The 23638-nt window shown below is 35.4% G+C and overlaps 1 protein-coding gene across 1 annotated transcript in view; it reads right to left on the bottom strand.

The window, feature by feature from the left end:
* Window positions 1-23638, bottom strand: part of KCNH5 (potassium voltage-gated channel subfamily H member 5) — an 88251-nt gene that overhangs the window by 37291 nt on the left and 27322 nt on the right. Inside the window, 3 exon segments of the mRNA XM_007472403.1 lie at window positions 6451-6579; window positions 10884-10990; window positions 21753-21876. Of these exon segments, the coding sequence (XP_007472465.1) occupies window positions 6451-6579; window positions 10884-10990; window positions 21753-21876 (360 nt within the window).

The following is a 23638-nucleotide window of genomic DNA, read 5'->3' as shown; positions in this document are numbered from 1 at the left end:
GTTCCCAACTTGTGCTTCATCTTGGTAGGGAAAAAGGAGAGCAGGGGATTAGGGTGGCCAAACCCCAGCAATATGTTTCCGCTGGAAAGGATGAGGCAACATCGTGTAATAGAGAGAACATCAGATTGGAAATCAGTCAGACTGTGGGTGTCAGGATATTCAACAGTAAAATGGAGAAAATAATGCTAATTTTCAGAATTATAGGAATGAGCAAAAAAGAATACAAAGCTCCTGACACATATTAACTACTCCATCAAAGCTGGTTTTCTTTCCCTTCAATAGTTTCTGCTACCATCCATCATGGTATAAGTCAAAGATATTGTTGACATCACTCAGCGCCATTCACTTCAAAAGGAAAAATTAATCTAGAATGAAGTTTTGGTGATCATAGGATTCATTATAAGAGCTGTGCTCAAACTAGTTGTCTGCCATCATGCTATAGTTACTATCCGAGATACAATTTAGAAATAAAATTCACAGTTAGCCAGTTTAGTCAAGTCTTTCACCCATATGTCTGAGTTTCTTGGTAAAAATACCAATATAAGTAGAAGGAGATTTTGTTGAATCTTCAAAGGATGTGGGCCTTTGCTCCAATCACTGGCCCCTTTTCACATTAGGAAGGTAAAATGCCCTTGTTCTGGGATGAAAAATGTTATATCCTGGCTTTCCAATGCGTGAATTCCCTTGTTTGTTCTGCATCCTAAAACACTATTTCCTATGTCCTAGGCCAAGCCTTTATTACGTAAGTATTGCTTCAACATTTTGCAAACACCCTCAACCTACTCCATTGCAAGCATCCTTGGCTCCCTGATCCTTTCTCCTTGATCCCTGAGCTCCCTGATTCTTTTCATCTTGCTCACCTGACCAAATCCCAACTCTGGTTAAATCCAGCTCACCTACTTCAGCATCTATATACTTGTGACTAAACATGGGTGGAGTAAACACATAATCATGCTCATAGATACTAATGAAATGTATGACCACTAGCCTCACATGGACCTTAGTGCTGCACAGCAAACCTGCTGAATTTAACCTTGGCCACTCACTACTCCACTCTCTACACAACCGTTTCATGCCTCCCCCTCACCTCTTCACCATCCTTACTCTCAGTTGATAACTGTGTTTCCTCTTTTACCGAGAAAATAAGAGCAATCAGAACAAAGCTTCCACTATATATTTACTCGTCTGTCGTACCTCCCCCTCCCCCCATTAGTATGTGACAGAAGGAACTTTGTATCTCCAGGACCTAGAACAGTCTCTGCACCATAATGTTTGCTCAATCAGCATTTTTGGTTGGGGAAAAAAAAATAGATAAAATAAACAAAAAGAACAAATACTCCTAGAAGAGTCATGAGAAGGCTCATGTTAAGTAACTCTGTTGCCCAAGGCTGAATCAAAAGTAAGATAATTGTGTCCAAGTTCAATGCTCTAGACTCAAATCATTTTGATATTATGGTATTATCATGAAATCTCATCTTCTCTTTCCCAAAAGTTCCATGGTCCCCTTGGCTCAATTTAAAAAGTTGAAAGATACATTTTTGTGCCAAGTTTTCAAAACATACCTTCTGATACTGCTAGCTTCATAGGGATACTAGGACGATTGCTTAAGGTCATAAATATTTTATTTCTCTTGAATTTTTCATATATTTACAACTCGCATGAATAATTGAAAGTAGCTCATATACACCATTCATAGTTACATTGTGCAATACTTTTTCAGAAATCTGTTATGTATTTGAAAGGTGTGGAGGAGTCTCAAAATAAAAGTCTATTTAAAATAAGCTCTTCCACTACAAATTCTGGCACTGGAAAGAGATATTTTACTCTAATGCTTCTCACAACGGGGTTTGATTTTCCCTATAAATTCTAATTTACATCTCTATTGAACACATAGCTCAAAAATCAAGTGGTCTGAGTTGTCTGGAGTTTGTTTGAATGGAATTCATTTTTGTAAGAATAAAATTATGCATTTAAAAGAAAAGGCGCTCAATGAGTGGATGTAAGGAGACAGAGAGATGGAGATAGAGGCAGATAAATGCAGTGGTACTAACTTGAGAAATAAAGGTCAGCCCTTCTGTACTAGCCCCCTTTCCCCAGCCTCATTGTAAAATGCTGCCAACTTTCAGTTTCCATAAATAGACACCATCATTAACTTTCAGCAGGTCAGAACTGTGAGAAAGTACTACACTGTCTTGGCCAACTTTAGCTGTGCCATGAAATCACTTAAAGTAAATGAGAAAAAACAATAATCATCAAATATAAATGTAAATAAAAGTGTAAATAGTTTTGAGGGAAAAGTCTATGACATAAAAGCTTTTTACTCAGTCTATCATACATGTGTGATGGCAGGAGAAATTCATTTGAAGAATATGTTAGGTCACACGTCATATGCCAATCATTTATATTTTATTTTAAAATATAGCTCTTTAGCAAAATTTACAAACAACTCATGTAGCTCAATATCAAAAAACCAAACAACCCGATCAAAAAATATGCAGAAGACCTAAATAAACATTTCTCCAAAGACATACAGATGGCCAAGAGGCACATGGAAAGATGCTCAACGTCGTTAATTATTAAAGAAATGCAAATCAAAACTACAATGAGATATAACCTCATACCAGTCAGAATGGTCATCATCAAAAAGTCTACAAGGGAACCCTCCTACACTGTTGTAGGAAATGTAAATTGGTACAGCCACTGTGGAGAACAGTATGGAGGTTCCTTAAAAACTAAAAATAGAGCCACCCTATGACCCAGCAATCCCACTCCTAGGCATATATCCAGAGAAAACCATAATTCAAAAAGATGCATGCACCCCAATGTTCATTACAGCACTGTTTACAATAGGACATGGAAACAACGTAAATGTCCATAGACAGAGGAATGGAAAGAAGATCTGGTACATATATACAATAGAATATTACTCCGCCATAAAAAAAGAATGAAATAGTGCCATTTGCAGAGACGTGGATGGACCTAGAAATTGTCATACAGAGTGAAGTAAGTCAGAAAGAAAAACAAATATCAAATAATATCACTTATATGTGGATTCTAGAAAAATGGTACAGATGAACTTATCGGCAAAGCAGAAATACAGTCACAGATGTAAAGAACAAACTTATGGTTACCAAGGGGGGAAAAGGGGTGGGATGAACTGGGAGATTGGGATTGACATATATATAAACTACAAATAATAAATGCTGGAGAGCAATCCCACTCCTGGGCATATATCCAGAGAAAAACATGATTTGAAAGGTTACATGCACCTCAATGTTCATTGCAGTACTGTTTACAATAGCCAAGACATGGAAGCAACCTAAATGTCCATCAACAGATGAATGGATATAGAAGATGTGATACATATATACAGTGGAATATTACTCAGCCATTAAAAAGAATGAAATAATGCCATTTGCAGCAACATGGATGGACCTGGAGGTTATCATACTAAGGGAAGTAAGTCAGACAGAGAAAGACAAATATTATATGATATTGCTTATATGCAGAATCTAAAAAAAAAAATGGTACAAACAAACTTATTTACAAAACAGAAACAGACTCACAGACTTAGAGAACGAACTTATGGTTACCAGGGGTGAAGGGTGGGGAGGAGGGACAGATTGGGAATTTGGGATTGACATGTACACACTGCTATATTTTAAATAGATAACCAGCAAGGACCTACTGTATAGCACAGGAAGCTCTGCTCAATACTCTGTAATAACCTAAATAGGAAAATAATTTTAAAAAGAATAGATACATGTATATGTGTATAACTGAGTCACTTTGCTGTACACCTGAAACTAACACAACATTGTTAATCAACTCTACTCCAATATAAAATAATTTTTTTAAAAAATATATATAGCACTTTAAGATACAGTCAGCTATTAGCTGCAGGTTTTCCATAGATGTTTCTCATCAAGTTGAGGAAGTTCCCCTCTATTCCTACTTTGCTGAGAGTTTTATCGTGAACAGGTGTTGGGTACTGTGAAATGCTTTTTCTAGGCCAACTGATATGATCAAATGAATTTTCTTCTTTACCCTGCTATTGGTACAATGAATTACAGTGATTGTTTTATGAATTTTGAACCAGCTTTGCATATGTGGTAGAAATCCCAGTTGGTCATTATGTGTAATTCTTTTAATATGTCATTGCAATCTACTTTTGTTGAGGATTTTTATATCTACATTCATGAGAAATGTTGGTTTGTAATGTCTTCTGGTTTTGGTATGATGGTACAGCTGGCCTCATAAAATGAGTTAGGAGAGTTCTCTGTACTACTATTTTCTGGAAGAGACTGTGAATTCACCAATGAAACCATCTACACTTCTTATTTGGGAAGTGTATTAATTATTAACTTATTTAATAGATATAGGACAATTCAGATTACCTACTTCTCCTAGTGTGTGTTCTGGTACTTTGTGTCTTTCAAGGAATTGGCCCACTTTAACTAAGTTATCGATTCAGTGGCTACAAGTAGTTCAAAGTATTTCTTTACATGCTTTTATGCCCACAAAATATGTTGTAATGGCCCTTCTTTAATTCTTTGTATTGGTAATTGGTGTCTTCTCCATTCTTCTTGGTTAGCCTGGCTAGAAGTTTGTTAACTTTAATATTCTTTTCTAAGAGTCAGCTTTGAGTTCCAGTGATTCTCTTGAATGCTTTTTCTGTTTTTTATTTCATTGATTTCTACTCTAAAGTTTATTACTTCTTGTCTTCAGCTTGCTTTGGCTTAAATTGCTCTTCTTTGTCTAGTTTTCTAAGGTGGAAGCTTAGGTTATTAATTTTGTAACTTTCTTCATTCAAATGTATGCATTTAATGACATACATTTTCCTCTAAGCACTGCTTTTGTTGCATCTCAGAAATTTGATATGTTGTATTTTAATTTTCATTTAGTTCAAAATATTTTTCTAATTTATCTTAAGGCTTCTTCTTTAACCCACGGGCTATTTAGAAATGTGTTAATTTCCAAATATTTGGGGGTTTTCTAGTTGTCTTTCTCTCATTGATTTCTAGTTTAACTCCACTGTGATCTAAGAACATACCTTGCAAGATTTCTATCCTTTTAAATTTGTCAAAGTATGTTTTATGGCCAGAATATGATCTATCTAGTGAATGTTCCATGTAAGTTTGAGAAGAATATGTATTCTACTGCTATTGGATGGAGCACCTTGAATTTTAAAATGAAGGAGCATTAAACCTAAACACTATTAAAAGATATTCTATTTAAAAATAATATTTAAATTTATCCTAAACTTCCTAGACACTGGCTCTATGAGTAAAGGCAGAGAAACAGGTAGTACATATCGAAAAGTGAATATTCGATCTTCCAGGAGATGATTTAACACACACATTTTCAGAAATAGTCACAAATGAATTTCTCTCATACTTTAAATGCTCTGCATGTCATAAAATTTTCCTCTTGCAATTTGTTGCTAACCAGAAACTAAGCATATGTATACACACACACACACACACACACACACACACACACACACACACACTTATATAATATACATATGAATTCATATGCAGGGAATAAACCTAATGCAATTTTTCTATGATTATGATTACAGTTGAAAAGATTAAAACTTCTGTGCCAGTTTTTTTAAAGAGGTAAGAAAAGGCAATGTTTGCTAAATGTAAAGAAAACATTCCATTTTTAGTCTCCTAAGATATTATTAAAAATAACATTTCATAAAATCTTCTGAGGGTATTTGAAATTCTGCATTTATATGACACCAGTTTCTAATTTAAACATAATTGGAGAGAACAAAATGAGAGTAAATTACATATAAAAGGGGGTAAAAGTACATGCCACTGACTAATGTTTTCTATAGCAGTCTCTTTGAATATTATAGTCAATAAGAGTCCAATGAGAAGGTTTGCATTTTGCCAGCCGCTTTCTGGATGACAAAATTGTTCTTTACATAATTACACAACATCTACCCAAGAGAATCTACAACAACCAAATAAATAAAGGGAGAAAAGTAACCTGGAAAAGTCAACTAATCAAGCTCTAATCAATGTAACAAAATTCAATCAACTAATCAACTGTGTTCTAATAGGACATCACCCAAACAATCCCACAAGCTTTGTTTCTAAAGCTCAGTATGACAGAAGGTGTTGAAACTCCCATTATATTGATTCAAAATTAATAATGCTCTATTATTAAATTAAATCTCTTCCTTATCTCATCTCAATTCCTCTTATAGTTTAACTTATAATTTAAGTTAACCAATGAATATTTCATTGTTCTACTTCCATTCAAACGATTGAATAAAACTGATTCTGGACAATTACTAGAATGAATAAAGCAAAAGAACGGCCACACAGTAAAATTTTGTTTTCAAGTTCAACCAATGGATGCTGTTAAAATAATAATAATATATATTTAAATGACGGGCTAATCCTTAAGTATGGTAATTCCTTTGAAAATTACCTTTTGTTGAATCATCCTCTATTGGCTGTTTGAACAACGTAATGTCCTTGAAAGTGCATAGGAACAAAACTACCTTTTCATGTTCATTTCTTATTGGTGCAATTTGCATATAAAACCAAACAGGGGTTCCTGTAAAAGAGAGAAAGGACAACAGAGCGTGACATAGCCACCACGATGATATCGTCTCCCTCTTTCCTTCCTCCTTCGGCCGCCAACTGCTATGCCAGGAATCAGCACCAAAACAATAGTATTGTAATTGCTGAAAAGAATCAAAACACCGTTCATTTTACATCAACTACCAGTTGCTCAAAAATTAATGAACATATTTTTCAACCCAAAATATCAAAATCTGAAAGTAAAGCATGGGGTGTCATTTCACAATGCAGTGGAATAAAGGCAGTCTTGCTATTTAAGCAATGCCAGCATCAGCTTTAGATCTGGGTCCCTACACCACTGCTGCCCTCACCACCTCCTTTCCATAGTCTCACCAAGTGTGAGCATTCCTCCTTGTCACTTTGAGAAGTGTTTCCAGTCGACTTCAACATCAATACCTGATGCTCTGATAAGTATTCCTCTTTGAGAAACTTTTGAAATGTTGCTTCTATCTCAAGACTCTTTCATCAGTCAGATAGACTTATAACTCTGTAGCTCTGACCACATCCCCACATCAGAGAGATACGATGTCAGCAACACTAGAAGCTTGATGTACACAGAGCTATACCTGAAGCCTTTAAGGCAGTGCTAAAGAAAAAAAAAAATGTCCCCAGGCCTTGAAAGTCTCAGGCATCTTCATGAGACACTGCTTCCAACCTTCCTCACTCAAAGCATGAGGCTGGTCTCTGTCACCATGTTCTTCAAACAGTGGCTCCTACAGACTCCAGAGGACATAGAGTTTCAAAGCATTCAAGGCTTAGGATTTGGACAAATTAGAAACTGGCAATGGGTCAAATAATAAATATCTGAAGACACAAGAAATGCCTTCAAAGGAGTAATTACCCATTAAATGATAGAACACTGAGGGAATGTTCCATCAGTATCAAAAAGACACATTTTTCCATTATAGTCTTTCCAAGCCACAGGCAGTAAAGCCTCTCCAAATATTCATTCTTAAAGACAGAAAGTCTTTTGTCAGTTTGGGATTTGGGGAGTGAAATGTGCAGCTGTTAATAATCTCTAGGTGAGAGTTGATAGCCTGTTAGTGACTTCCAATGAAAACCAATAAGTACCTCCACACCTGTGGCCAAAAATTGTCAGGTAACGATATCACCACAAAGGGGAATTTGCCATTTACCCAAGAATGGGTGACTTAACTACTGGGTGCTAGATGTCAGGGAATTCGAGAGAGATTTCTATAAATATTCAGTTCTGACAACCAGGTCCTTTGCAACCCCAGGGGGCCTACAGAAGGACATGGCCTTTTCCAAAATGATTACAGGATGAGACAGGGACCTCAAAAACAATCACACCATCTCCCAGAAAGGCTTGTTCTTTGTTCTCTGCTTCTTATTTTACACAGTGTGTCCAGGAACTGTGAGTGATGTACACAGTTTGACAAATCACCAGGCCCAGACGCTAGCAGATACATGGCCTATGGCTGTTCCAACACAGTGAGCTTGAGGCAGCGAGGTTATGAACAGAGAGAAAGGGGTATTAAAAATAAGTCATTTTCCAAGGTCTGCTAGAAATCTGAACAGAAAGAGATGTTACAGTTCATACCTTCTTATGAAAACAGCAACTTTTCAAATTTTGGCATTGAGTCAGAGCTGTTTTTAAAATTGTTTTCAGATATCACTGTATACTATTTTCAGGTTTAGTCACAGGCTCAGACTTCTCCAAGTAGGCTGAGTTTTTGCTGAGTGGTTGGTGAAATATCCATATTCTGGATTTGGGGTTCAAGGAGACGGGAAGTCTGGAGGGTTAGGTAGAGAGGCCTGTAGCTGCTGGAAACTAGAGGCAGTGCCCTGGCATTGATTATTTGGAGTTGCCCTAGCTGTCACAGTTCTGCATTTGTATAAACAGAAAGATCCATTTTCAGTCATCATCCCAGAGCCACTGCTTCTTTCTCAAGAGTAGAAGCAGCCCACTGTTAATCAGAGCAATGGACCTAAAGAATAGAGGCTGCAAACTGAAATGTCAATTGTGACACATATTAAATCAGATACTTCAATCTCCCTGTCTGCAAATGGTGTTTAGCTAATTATTTAATGGAAGTGTTGGGAGGACTTGGCATTCAGGCATTCCCAAAACAGTTCTCTACAGGCATGTGAATTTTTCTAACATTAAAAAACGTCATAAGAACACACTTTTTTCAGTTGTTGTTCAAAAGCCTTTAGCTATTTACAAGATTTTTTAAAGCTGCTTTTAAGTATAGTAGAACTGCCTTATAATGCATGGATAATATCTATTCTTCATATTAAAGAAAAAACACTCAATGCAGATACTTTCCAGAAGAGACAGGAGTTTTAATCTATAGTGCTATGGGCCATAACTCCTACTGGCTCTAAGCAGACAGCTACATGTGTATAGATACTGTATAGATCTGAAAAGAGCCAGACAGGCCTGAACAAAGGTCAGACAATTATTACAAGCTATTAAAATAAAGCAAACTATCCAAACCACCTTGGAAGGAAACTTTTGGAAATGAAATATTAAAGCTATTGTTAACATGATTTAAAGGATCTAAACAAAACAAAATTTCCACAAAGGTATTTTTGAGAAAATCAGAAACTATGGACTTGGCTTTGAAGCTTAAAATCAGAAAACGATTCGTTTATTCTGTTTAAATCCCAGGGTTAAATGACCCTAGTAATATGGAATATTCTTAAATTATTTGCTAAACTCGAGGTACATATTGAAGTCATTCAAGGGATAACAACCCTATATGAAAATGACAGGGGGCATTCCCTGCTGGTCCAGTGGTTAGGACTCTGCACTTCCAAGGCAGGGGGCACAGGTTTGATCCCTGGTTGGGGAACTAAGATCCCACAAGACTCGTGGCACAGCAAAAAAAAAAAAAAAATGAAAGGGAGTTTTGGCATATGGGTCTACTACAGCTTATCAGTATGTATTTGGACCTAGTGAAAAAAAAAACAGAAAGCACCTAGAGACTGGCTTTTCTCTTGTAGAAGACAGAGCTGATCATTCAGAATGGATTGTTTTCTAGTTGGTAAGCCAACGGACATTTGGCTATGATGTCAAAGAGAAATACATTTTCAGCCTTGATTCTAAAATGAAAGATAAGATGATAAGACATTCCTTAAATAAAACCACTGGAGACTGGTGCTCCCATAACTAGGTGATACTGGTAATGGAACTTTACTACTACTGTGAAGCAATGTCTATGGTTGTTGTTATCCCTATGATGATCTATTAATAAAAAGAGAAACCTAAATGAAATTCTAAATATTCCATAGAGAACAAATGTTTAAGGTACAATGGAGAGGATAAATTATGCTCCACAAAACCCAACCGGCACTAAACACAGTACAAGCGCTTCCTGTTGAAGCTAGAATGCTTCCTGAACTGGGAAAGAATTTAGTAACCATCAATTTCCACTAAAGATAATAATTGGCTTTGATTTCATTTAACATTAACACTAAATAAGTTGACTCATCTTATGCAGTGACTGTTCTTTTAAAAAAAAAAAACTCTGGAAATGCAGCAAAAAAGAAATAAAGTAAGTGACTATTCAAAGAAAACAAATTAGAAAGGAGACTTGGTTGATGAGTGTACTAGTTAGCTTTTTGTTTGGTTGTTTTTTTCCTCCAAACTCCAATGGAGAGTCTCATCAGACTCTCCCATAATTGCCTAAGACCCATATCATGAGGTCTTATGTGATTATATAACAGGCAATTGACCACCCACAAATCCCATCATGGAGAACAGCAAACAACAATCAACACAAAGTTACCAGATGTGAATGGCCCATCCTGAAAGTAATGACTACTTCCACTCAAAAGTCTAGCACAAAAACAGTCTGAGTCTAGCAAACAGCCATACTGGTAAAGATTCACCTCAGGTAGATACCATATACTCACGTCATCTACATATGTGTAGAAACGTAATCACACATACCCATTGACACCAATCAACTTTCCCTTTAACTGTAAGAAGAAATGAATGAATTTCTCTGTCATTTTTAGTTGCTTTCACAACTATAGGATCTTTACCATGAGTATTAATCACAGAACATTTTGCCACCTGACACACAAAAAATCACATTCAAAATGAATTATATTTTTCTTTCAGTCCTCAAAAGGTTGCTTTTCATAAGTATTATTTATTAATTTTGCTATCTAATTTTTACAAGTACCTCCTGCCAAGAGAAGCAATAAAAGTTTTAGATTCTCTCTACACTATAGCTTAACTACCACTTACCAAGATGCAATATTAATAAAGAGTTGACACACCTTATTCGTAATATAGATACCTACTGTTTTTCTTGTACAAAAGAACTTCAAAGCAGTTTGACTCGTAGTTGTCAAAAGTCTGCCTGACTTTCTCAATGGTTTTCTTGTCAGTCAATTCTCCATACATAAAACTGGAAAAAACACCAAACAATCCATTTCAGTTTTGTGTTCCTTTTCAAATGCTACATAAAATCATATATTTGTCTTTTTTTAATCAAGTATTCGGATTTAGTTACAAAATATAATGTTGCTCCCACAAAATGAACTTAAATATTTAAACCATGTTTTAACCATGACTGCTAAACTTCCTGCTAAAATCTAGCTTTGGAAGTTATTTTGAACATACAGAGAGAGAGAAAGAGAGAGAGAAGCAGTCTTCACTTTACACAAGTCCAATATGCAGTAATTTTAGTTACTATGCTTTAGTTAAATAATACCAGTTTCCCAACAACACAGTTCAAATTTTGGTTTTCATAGTATATTAACTGTGAATGATAGCATAAAGTATAAACTTTGTTGCTAGCTCATCAGTCTACAAGTCACTAGTAAATAGCAAGTACACATTACAATCAGTGACAAATCACACCACTTCTTTTAAAGCCTGTCAGTATTACTGTGCATCTACTACTACTCAGTTCATGCACAGAAAGCGAAGTGTGTAGTTGTGTTGTCTCCTTGTCTCTCAGTGGTAAACTAATATGACATTTTACAAAAATGGATAAACAAAAGCAGGAATTAGCCATCAAAGATTAAAGTCTACCAAAGAAATGTAAAGTGATAATGCTGGAAGTGAAATTCAAATTAAACATAAATGAAGTTATTTCTTCTATAAGAATAGTGGGAATGTTGACACTGCTGTCATTTGAGAGGCTCTAGACATGCAGGCAGAGGAACCTAGTGAGGACAAACTTATCAACATAAATCAGGGAAGGGCCTGTTACAAGAAAGACCAAGGTTTCCCAGAGGAAGTCATGCCAGTAAAATAATCTTCACATTAAAGGAGCCCTAGGAGGTAATTCACGATACTGAAAGTGGAAGGATAAAAGAGATGAAGTGGATTCAAACTTAAAATGAGTATGACTGTTTGCTAAGAGATTAAAAAAAAAATGCTCTCTTCATATCATAAAATATATTACGAGAATGTAAGAATTGTTCAAATGACTTGTGATAGCTTTTTACAAAGAAATGAAACACTTTCATCTCAATGTTTCTAATGTTATAGATCACTAAATACTCTAATGTACAAGATAAATATTAGTTTGACTATTATTTTCATTTCCCTGCACTTATAACCAACAGTAAGAGATTTTTTAATGCTTTGGCAAATGCTGTTAAAGGTCACAGAACAATCATAATTTTTCAATTGAGTATTAATATCCTATTACATGGTTTCAGCTTGCATGGTCTTTTTTACACTCCCATACTGCAATGAAATGTGAAGACTCCGTATTACACATATACTGCATTGGCATTCTCACTATGTATGAGGATTTTTCTGAAATATGTACAAGTAGAGCCAATGGAGGGAAAATAAAGAAGAGAAATTGAAGGAGACATATGCTATTACTATGGCACATACAAAACATAGATTAAAGAGTGAATTTCCACATACCACAAACATTTCCTAACATTTTAAATTATCTATTTTTTCTAAGAGAAACTCACCAATAGTCTGAGAATTTACAAAACAGAACTCAGTCAAGCACTACAAGCCTATAAAACCCTATTCCTGATGCTTTCCCAATCATCAGTTGTGCATCTGGTTTCAGATACATAGTTCTACTACTTGCTATAATTGTCCAGACCATTTCTTCCACCAGTAAAAAATGTGTGGCACTTGACTAAGTGTTTGAAGGCTCAAGTATATCTTTGTTATTGCTTTTCTTTTAGTTTTCAATAAATTAGCTTATTAGCCAGGTAAATCCAAGTGTGGCGGGGCCTGAAGCTTATACAATTTTAGGGGCCATCTTTAAGGAAAGGAATGCAAAATTATAAAACAAAATTAGGTACAGAGGCTTGAGAGACATGATGTCACTCAAGTAAAGGCCCGTGAAGGTTAAGATTCTTTATCCTCATGGGAAATCAGTTCCTGAATGTCTCAATCTAGAAAGTTTACAACATGAAAAGCACAGTTTATTAGCAAGAGCCAGCAAAACTAGCAGGATTCAACCATGAAACCATATCACAACTAAAAATTATAGAGTAACCTGCTGTATTAAAAAATAAATAAAAAATAAATAAATAAATAAAATAAAATTCAAAAATTCCCCCCCCCCCAAAAAAATTACAGAGTAATGACCCATCTTATGGTAACACTAACCTAAGCAACTAGAATTCTAAAAACTAAGAAAGTAGATGAGGCCAACCAAAGATTGTCTAATCTGTGGCCTGCATTTTCAATACAATACTTTTCTCTTTTATAAAAAAGGAATTTTTAATTGTCATTATAATAGTAAAATAAGCAAGAGAATATCAGAATAGGATGACAGACTCTAACTGCATAATCCTATAGCCAGACTAACACATGAAGCTTCAGAGGGCATTGAAAAGCCACTGTTCCTGTCAAAGCCTGAGTTTCAGTTTATGCGAATTTTATGAAAATCTCCTGAGGGCATTATAATTAAATTAGAATTCCTCAGTTAAAGTGCACAAAGTCACCCTCCTTTCCTCCCCACAAATAAAACACTATTTAATACTGTTACAGACAAGTAAACTTTTTTATTGACTGTTATTTTTAACCTAAAGACAGTAATAAAGAGAAAACATTAAAAATACAAAAAATAATAATAATATGGGTAATTAAACTAAATAAATGTTTATGGTCTTAAAAAAAAGAGAAAGTATTTACTCCTATTACTAAATGTCAGAGTCAATAGTTCAGTAAACCAAAACACAATATTCATAATTGGCCAACAGAAAAACATAAAAAAGAAATCATCTATAATATAACAAGCAACCAGGATAAAAATGGTGAAAAATTAACTCGAATAGGATTAAAAATGTTACAACTCAAATTTAAAAAAAGAAACTGTCTTAGAAATTGATGTAATAATACCACTTAAGAAGAAATACAACACAAGTCGGATTCAGCTCAAATGCTGAAGAGAAGGTGAAAACAAGCAATTTCTCAAATAAACTCTGAAAATTCTATAACCCATTCTTTAGCCCTCCCAATGCTAAAATAGACTGTCCTAAGAAAATAGGATCATTTTAAGAAAAAAATCCCAGCTTATTATACTCTGAATAATTTTTCAAAAATAGGTTTTATTTCTTACACAGTTTCACTCATATTTTTATTTTAAGTTTTAAAACTATGTATTTCCAGAGACAGAACACATATTTGAAGTGGTAAAATGCAGCAGTTACATAACAAAAGATATTTCAAAATGACCTGAAAGAATGTCTGAAATGTATTATCCAATTTTCCAAAGCAAGTGTTCTGGAGATTAATTCAAACTTTGAAAGTGTTTCCACCCAAAGTTGTCCAAACCAAAATGACTAAATCAATGCTTCTGCATATTTTACGTGTATGGCACATTTGCTTACTTGCTCGGCACTTCTTATGTGTAAATGTTGAATTTCTTTACCGAGGTTTCCTGCAGCCTGATTGCAGATGGCTGAAGCTCAATGCAGTCTTTGAATGGTTAATGGGATTTGAAGGAAACCAAGATTTAGAAATGATAATCATTGGACTTTAGAAACTATATATCTATATAATAATCTTACTTTTTATGTCTCTTATTGAATATCCTCCAGGAATATATAATGCGAATACTAAAAAATCACAGAACTTCAAATTACTCTCTTAGATAGCCAAGCTCCCCTTCAGTAATAATAAATGACTTCTACAACTGCACTGTTATCTTATTGGAAGGAAAATAAAATTAGATGCACAGAAGCAATCTATCCCTGCTATAATATGGAGCAGCCACAATATAACAGAGGACCACTGCACTTAGAGGACCACTTACAATCTGTAAGGCTCATGGCCAAGTCGTATAACTTCTCTGACTCTTATTTCCCTCATCAGTAAAATGATGGTAATGTTAATATAACTCAGAGGGTGAGGATTAAAAGGATAATGCACATGAAGTTGCAAATTATAATGTGCTGTACAATGACTTATTACTGGAATGCTTCTCATGGGTGGGGTTAGAAGCCCCTCCAGCCCAACCCTACTCCTTTGCTCCTCTACAATTCTAGGGCAAGGGTTGGGCCATGCCTGCTAATGGGCAGGGTCCCTGTGTCTTAAAGGGATACACACATCATTTTGTGTGTCTTCTTTCTTTGTGAACCCATGACATTGAGGCATAAATTCACCCAGGGCCTCCCCCAGGGCCTGCTGCTGGATAATCTGGCCACTTACCTTGCCACACAACTAACTTGTGGGAAGACTTGATCTTGGGAGTAAGGGAGATTTCCTGAGGCCTGGCTTGGGCCATATCCAGCTTCCCTGAGCATTTGGCAGTATATCTTTCCTGTATATCCTACCCTAGGAAACTTCTAGGACTAGGTGGTTTGGTTTATAGCAAGATTTACTTATTTTTGGATCCCTTGTTTTGCCATCAAAATCTCACAAACCAGTCTCATTATAACACCTGACAGTAAGTATGGCTATAATGTTGACAGACTTCCAAAGGAGAAAGGAATCTTACAAACTGAAAAAATATATAATCTAATCATGAGTGCTGCCAATCTATCTTAATCTGCTAATGGTCAACAATGTTCCTGGACTAATAAGCACACAAACATTCAGTCAAACACTGAATGTTTCAACACTTTCACTCATTGTGAAGCAGAGCTCTCAGCCAAATGGAACCAGACTGACTGACATCCATCATGTGTAATGTTCTCTTGTTGACTAAGGTAACCCTGCGTTAATAAAACTACCTGTGAAAATACATCCAACAAAGTGGCTCTTAATATCGCTGCTTCATCGTCTAATTTGATAGTTTGGTTAAGAATTATTAATGGGCCTTCCAAAAAAAAAAAAGTATTTGAAAGCATCTATCTACTCCAATCTTCCCTACCTATCTGATTGCTCTTCTCACCCCTTTATCTTAAAACACAAAAATAAATAAATGAAAAATAAATTTTAAAAGAAGTAGAACAGGTTTTTAAAAGGTTCAGGCTAATCAAGGGTAAAATGCTAAAGTGGTTTCTACCTGACCTATGACAGTGTGTCTCGAATGTCAGGGCTTTCTAAGGGTCCTGAGATAAGATCAGATGTTTTTAAATGCCATCCCCCCAAAACCTACATACAATTTCCTTCAAACACACAATACATTTTGTGTCCTTCAGTAAAGAGCAACAGTCCAAAAGCTTGGAAATGAAATCATTGGACAATAAAATGAACATTTGAACTTCCTAGGAATCCAGAAATTTCATTAAAATATTTTTTGAAATTTTAGCTAAAATAAAAATGAGACAGTACATGGCACACATCAGATTTTTTTTGTTAACAGAAATTTAGCTTCTATTATAAAGTGCAAGGATATAGGAAAACTCTCCCTCATGGCTGCTGAGAGTAGAAACAGAGGGCCATTCTGGACAGCAATCTGACAGCAGTTAATTTACAATTTCTGCATATATTCTACTATCCAGCAATCCTATTTCTGGGCACAGAGACAGAAAACTTCTCCCATGGGAACACAAGAAGATGTGTATAAGGACGTTTACCTCCAACTTGTTGGAGTAGCAAAGTGTCAGAAGTTGGAGTTCAAGACTAGTAAAGTGGATAAAGAAAATGAAGGCTGTGAGGACACTGGAACACTATAAAACAGACATGATGAAATAGATTAGGATATAGCAACACTAAAAAATATCAAAACCATAATGGTGATTGAAAAGAGTAAGAAACTGTATATCTTACTGCACGGTACGAATTATGTAGGCCTTAAAAACAAACACACACAAAGCAACATCATTTCAAGAATACCCGTATTTATTAAACACATGGAGGATGGATTAGAAAGACATACAATGAACACACTAAAATGAATAACTATGGAAGATGAAGGGGAATGGAATGAAGGGGAAAAGACATAAAAGAAAAGAAGATGAAACAAAATAAAACAAATAAAATGAAATTAAAATAAAATAAATAGACTGTGCCCAGAGAGATCCAAATGATAATATTGGGACAAACTGAGGAGTATATTTAATTTGATTCTATGCACCTGGTCTAATGGGAGAAGGATTGGGAAAGACAAAGAAGGAAAAAGATAAGAAAACAGAATAAATATACAAATGTATAAATAATGTATAATAATATCTAATGTATAACCTTATCCTCTTGATATTGTAAAATTACAAATTAATATTTGTCATTTTCCATAAAACAACTCACATTTGAATATTTTAAAAATAGGACATGTAATCTTTATGCAGTTACCACTTTAATCCTATCAATTTTAATCCATCTAGTGCAAGTTGTATACAAAGATGACTCTTTTTCAGCACATAAAGTATTCATATTTTTTCCTCACAAAGTGATACTCACTGATTTGTAGTTTCTTATTCTGTTATGTTTGTCTAAAACTTTTCATTATTAAAATCAGTAAAATTCTTTGATTTGTTTATAAGGCTACCCTCAGTATCAAATTATTTATCTCCATATTCAACTGGAATTCAGTGATTCCAAAACTGTATAACATTAGCTTTAACACTGTATTTCTTAATGTGTATAAAAGTTTCTTTCCTCCCTCTGTTTCCTTGTGTATCATATTCAAAGGCTTTTATAGATTTAGAAAACAACTACATGTAAAAAAAATTGGAATCATGATGCAGATACTGTTTTGAAATCTTTTTTGTTTATTTGGCTGTTTGGTTGATTTTTTTACTTAGTAATACGTTGTTAGCTTCTTTCAGTGTCGTTATTCTTCCAACATATGATGTAGGAAGCTAGGGCTTTGCCATAACATTTTTTAATAAATATACTACCAGACATTTTTATTATTTCCAGGTCTTCATTCTTCTAAAAAGTGCTTCAGTGAAACTAAAATGGGTGTAGTTTAATTTTTAAACGAAATGTAGAAGTTTGAAAGGGGCGTGCATTAAAATAAATTATGCCTTAAGAAAACCTGATAGGATTCAAACACTTGCTCATATGTCAGATGCTAGTCTTCATTGCTCTGTGAGAGCATTCAATTGCTTGCAAGTTTTAGATTAGCAGAACACAATGGGCATTTTGTGCAATCAAGTAATAATTGTTTGTGTTAAGAATACTGTTACGTTTAACTAGTGATTACCAGTGGGGAGAGGGAAGAGGGGAGGGCTAACATAAGGGTAGGGGATTAAGAGGTACAAACTACGATTTATAAATAAGCTACAAGGATATATTGTACAGGACAAGAAATATAGCCAATATTTTACAATAACTTTCAATGAAGTATAATTTACAAAAATTTTGAATCACTGTTATACACCTGAAATATAATCTTGTAAATTAACTATGCCTCAATTAAAAAAATTTTAAAGAATATTGGTATTCGTAGAGAATGGACTTGACATGGGGAGGGGGAAGGGTAAGCTGCGAGGAAGTGAGAGAGTAGCATTGACATATATACATTAGCAAATGTAAAATAGGTAGCTAGTGGGAAGCAGCCGCTTAGCACAGGGAGATCAGCTTGGTGCTTTGTGACCATCTAGAGGGGTGGGATAGGGCGGGTGGGAGGGAGACCCAAGAGGGAGGGGATATGGGCATATATGTATACATATAGCTGATTCATTTCGTTATAAAGCAGAAACTAACACAACATTGTAAAGCAATTATACTCCACTAAAGATGTTAAAAAAAATAAAAGAATACTGGTATTTTGAAAATACTATCTCTAACAAGAGTGAAGGAGAACTGGAAGGAGATTTGCACACTTCTTCCCACAGTGAAAAGTGTAACATAATCCAAAGCTCTCTGCTTTCTTACCCACCTCAAATACCATAACACTTGGGATAAAATACAATAAATAAAAGCATGTTATACAGAAGTCTGTGAGACCTAGGTTAGGGTTCATTGCAAAACAAGCCAACCAATTCAACAATACTGACACAAAACACTGAGCTGTGTCCTGTAGTGCGTACAAAAGTGAACAAGATGGAATCCTTACCTTCAAGGCATGTATAATCTGGCACCGGTGGTAGGAGGGAAAGCAATGCTTTAAGGGGAGAGAATATACATTCTCTGTGTTACAACATGCCAGCATTTTGTAATGAACTTTTTATAGGAAAAATTGCACGTGCCAAAGAAAACAGGCTGGGGTATAGGGGCAGATGCATGGGAAGCAAGAAGAGATGTGAGCATGACTTTACAATATATCCAGATATGAAGAGCAATATATCCCAAAAATGACAACAAAAGCAATAGCGATGAAAACCCCAGGGATAAGAAAAACTAGTTTAAGGCCATATGATGGTTCAGATGATGAACTATAGGGAGCCAAAGGAGGAAAAGTTATGAGCACCTTCAGGTAGAAGATGGCAACTTGAAACAGCCTTCATGATAATGGTGGGAGGTCAGGAAATAGGTATGGGAGCATCTACATTTCCTGGAATTCTCTATAGAACCTGTTCCACAGGTTAGGTCTACCATAAAACTAACCTTTTCCTAACCTAAACCCTGCCGAGACATAAGGGAGCAGAAATGCTCAATACAAACTTTGGCCTCCCAGAATTTAGAACACACACCTCCGTGACAGTGCTAGGCCAAGAGCTAATATCCACCCAGCAGATAAAAAGGCACAAGAGACATCCGTGCTACCAAAGAGAGTTTCTCAACGAGGGGCCACGGTTTTTCATCATTCCCACCTACAAATTTCAGGCCTGGAAGTGAAGGCTGAATATGAGAATGACTTTAGTAGAGAGAAAATGAGGATTGCTGGGAGAGAATAAGTGAAGAAAGAGGATGTTTGAACAGATAATTTCTCAGTGCTGGCTACGCATCAGGATCATCAGAGCTGCTGGTTAAAAGTACTGATTCCTGCCCCCACCTACCCACCTGGGGTGATTCTGATTCAATAGGTTTAAGATGAGGTCTGAGAATCTGTGTTTTGCAAAACCTCTCTAAGTGATTCCCATGTATAGTTAGGTTTAGACTCCATATGAAATCCCTACCCTCCATGAAGATGTAGAATATATGTATTTGTATATGCGTATAATGTTTCGCAGCATAAATGGGTAGAAAAAAAGATAATTAAATCACTGTTTCCCTGGGCAAATCCCTTAACCTAGCTCTAACTCAGTTCTTCCTCTGAAAAATAACGAATATGGAGTAGAAAATAATTCAGACCCCTTGCAGTTCTAAAATAACATGATTTTGGTACTTAGTTAAGTGTGAGCTTTAAAGAAAAATTAACTCAAGGAAAAAACATCCCATCTGGTCTTACTGAAATATTGTGAAAAGTTTTCGGTTCTAAATTGGTTCCTTATATAGAGTTTCCTTTTCTTTTTTATGATCTTTTTTGGTAATACTCTCTTTAAACTCACAGATATGGAATATTTTAAAAGAATTGTTATAAATAATATAAATGCCAGATTCTGTTTTACATAAGTCAAACAAAATAGCAGTGGTACAATGTACCAACATAACAAAGTACGTGTGATTTACACAGTATGAAAGAACTTTATTTTGATTTTTTTAAATGTTCAAAAACCATGTCCTACTTGGTTGGGGGCTGTTGCCTCTACTTTGTTCAATACAATTTTAGCAACTCAAGAAGTGATGATGACATCAATGGTCCTCTGATATAGGATGTTCCTTTGACCACTTGGCACCTAGAATAGTTTGTGACCCATAGAGGGTGATCAAAAAATATTTATTGAATGAATTAATAAATTCACAGCTATGCAAAAATATTTCTCTTTGCACAAGTTCTCACCAGTGGCTCTTAAACTATGTATTTCTATTGACAGTTTAGTCTCCTTAACATTCTAATATAATTTTTACCCTATAGTTTTCATGTGAATCAATAGGTTTTGGTACCAATTCCAATCTGGGTGTGGGGGGGGTGGTGGTGGAGAGTTTCCCTATACCAACAACAAGCAATTCTAGGGACACCAGCTGGGTGTCCTATGATTCAACTCAATTCTGACACTACCTACCTGCAGATAGCATCAGATTCCACAGGTTAAACATTGAGGGTTCAGTCCTACAAGACTACCCTCCACCGGACTTCAGGAATCAGTCACAAGCGTAGGTCGTTGCCTGTGCTTCTGACCCACCTAATACAGATTGGAGGCTCCCATGACACCCTCCTTAAACTTCAGCACCAGTTACAAGCAGAGGTTGTTATGTGTACTTTTGACAAACAGCTATATATGAGAGGTTCCCATGACCTCTTCCTTTGGTTTGAATAATTTGCTAGAGAGACTCACAGAGCTCAGAGAAACATTTTGCTTACCAGATTACTGGTTTATTATAAAAGGATATAACTCAGAAACAGGCAGATGGAAGAGATGCACAGGACAAGGTATGGGGCTTCCATGCCCTCACCAGACATGCCACTCTCGGCACTTCCACATGTTGCCCGAACTGGAAGGCCTCAGAACCTGTCCTCTGAGTTTTTATGGAGGCTTCATTACACGGTCATAATTGATTAAATCATTGCCATTGGTATTGATTCAACCTCCAGCCCCTCTCCAGGAGACTGGGGAGAGGGCATGGTACTAATCACATGGTTGGTTCCTCTGGCAGCCAACCCAATCTTTAGGTTATCTAAGGGCTTTCCAAAAGTCACCTCATTAACAGATAACAAGAAATTCCAAGAGTTTTGGGAGCTCTGTACCAAGAACTGGGTGCAAGACCAAATCACAGTGAGTCTAAGTAAGTTTAAGCCTTTTAACCACATTCAACATTTAGTTAAACTTCAGAAAACATTCCTGAGCTGTTCTCTTACCTACCTGCAAGTGCTACTTTTCTGCATGACATCAGCTCGATGATACCCAGAGAGTTTGCAAAAACCGTCATTACTATAAACTACAGGCCAATCCACAATCTGGGCGTTTCCCAGTAAGAAACTCGATTCTAAAGGAGAAAGAAGAAAAGGGAAGTTTTTCAGCTTCATTTAACAATATACTTCTTTCAAGTAATTAAAAAGACAAATTCATAAAAATAACAAATATAACTATGGTTTGTTATGGTACAAATAATAAAACGTATCCTTGAAACTGGCATTATTAGTTTAGAATGATCAGCAAGTGAGATCTGCAATGAGTACAAGATTTGCATGTAAACTAAAAACTCCATTGAAAAGAAGCCAGTTTACAATACTCTTTGCATTCAAGTAAACACTACACTATGAGAACAAAGCATGGTTAATATTAAATAAATGTTAATGACTATAATAATCACAGCTAAAAACAGTTTAATTTATTAAGACTAAGGGCTACAGTCACTTCTCTAAAAACTGAGAATATTAAACTTAATAACAGAGACAAATTTGGATGACTCCTCCAAAAATTGTATTAATGTAATTTTGACATGATGGGACAAATTCTTTGTCCATCAGTTTGATCTAGAGAAGTCTAATTTAAAATCAAATTTTTAAATAAAGTCCCTTTTTAAAATAAAATTATTCAAAGACATTATTTTCAACCACATGCTACACAGAATTTGGAAACTACCATTATTCTAAATAAAAGAAACATCTCTGGTCTGTTTTGCATGGAGAAGTGGTTTTGCTTTAGGTATAAAAATTAATACAAAAAATAATATCTTTTGGCATATACCTTGATTGAAAATCCAACAGTTTTAGGCAGTAACTTTAGCAGTTTTGTAGGTCAAATGATAAATATGTTAACATCAAAATTAAAACAATATTAAAATATAAAACATAAAATTATTTTTAAAATAAATATCAATATTTTACAAGCAGATTTTTAAGGGAATACTATACTTCAAAATATCTACCTAAAAAATCTTCTTTGAACTCATATTGAGTGGTGTACTGAAGAGAAATTAACTTATGAGTAGATGACTTGAAGTTTAAATTCTGACTTACAGTTACTCTTTATATAAATAACAATGCAATTCACTGACTAAGTAGCTGCTAAGTAAAAGGCACTACTCTGGATCAGACAATGGGATAAAATAAAGATCAATAAACCATGCCCTTTACTCTCAAACAACTTACATATTAAGAAAAACAAATATGTAACCAAGTACAATTTACCAGAACAGATGCCAAATCAAGAAGCATGGGCCAACATATGGGAAAAAATCTGTTTCAAGGCATTAAAAGACAATCAAAAGTGGACAGAAACTAGAAAAGATAAACCCTTGAAAAAAGGAAGACACATTAGGTGAGATGTTCATTTAACTGTCCATTCCCGAGAGCACGTCTCAGTTTGTAAAGTTCGTGGGTGACAGAGCTCAAATAGAAAAGTCTTATGGGGCTAAAAAGTCAAAGGTCATAATTTGGGACTGCCAAAGCAGCTTGAAGTTAAGGTGGACTTCCTTTAACATATGGAGCCATAAACCTGTATATAAATCTACCTCAAATCCTCCTCTGTGACCTCAACTGCATGCACAGGATGAGACTACAAGGAACCCATCTTGTCTTGCAATGACTAGAAGGCTAAAGAGGTAGGCAGAAACTTCATCAGCTTCCCAAAGCTACAGGACAAATTTTGGAGTTCGAGTCCTATCAAGTTAGAGAAGCTTGGTAAATACCTTGAGCTTTCCATTAATTCCACAGAAGGCCTTACTTCAGGAATAAAAATCAAGTCTCAGGATAAAGGGTTATGACCTGAGACTAAGATCAAAAATGTAGAAAACACTCATATTA

This window comes from Lipotes vexillifer, unplaced genomic scaffold (genome assembly GCF_000442215.2).
Source record: "Lipotes vexillifer unplaced genomic scaffold, Lipotes_vexillifer_v1.1 scaffold672, whole genome shotgun sequence".
In the NCBI taxonomy this organism is placed as follows: Eukaryota; Metazoa; Chordata; class Mammalia; order Artiodactyla; family Lipotidae; genus Lipotes; species Lipotes vexillifer.
Note: the sequence above shows the minus strand (reverse complement) of the source record. Positions and strands in the feature narration are given on the sequence as shown.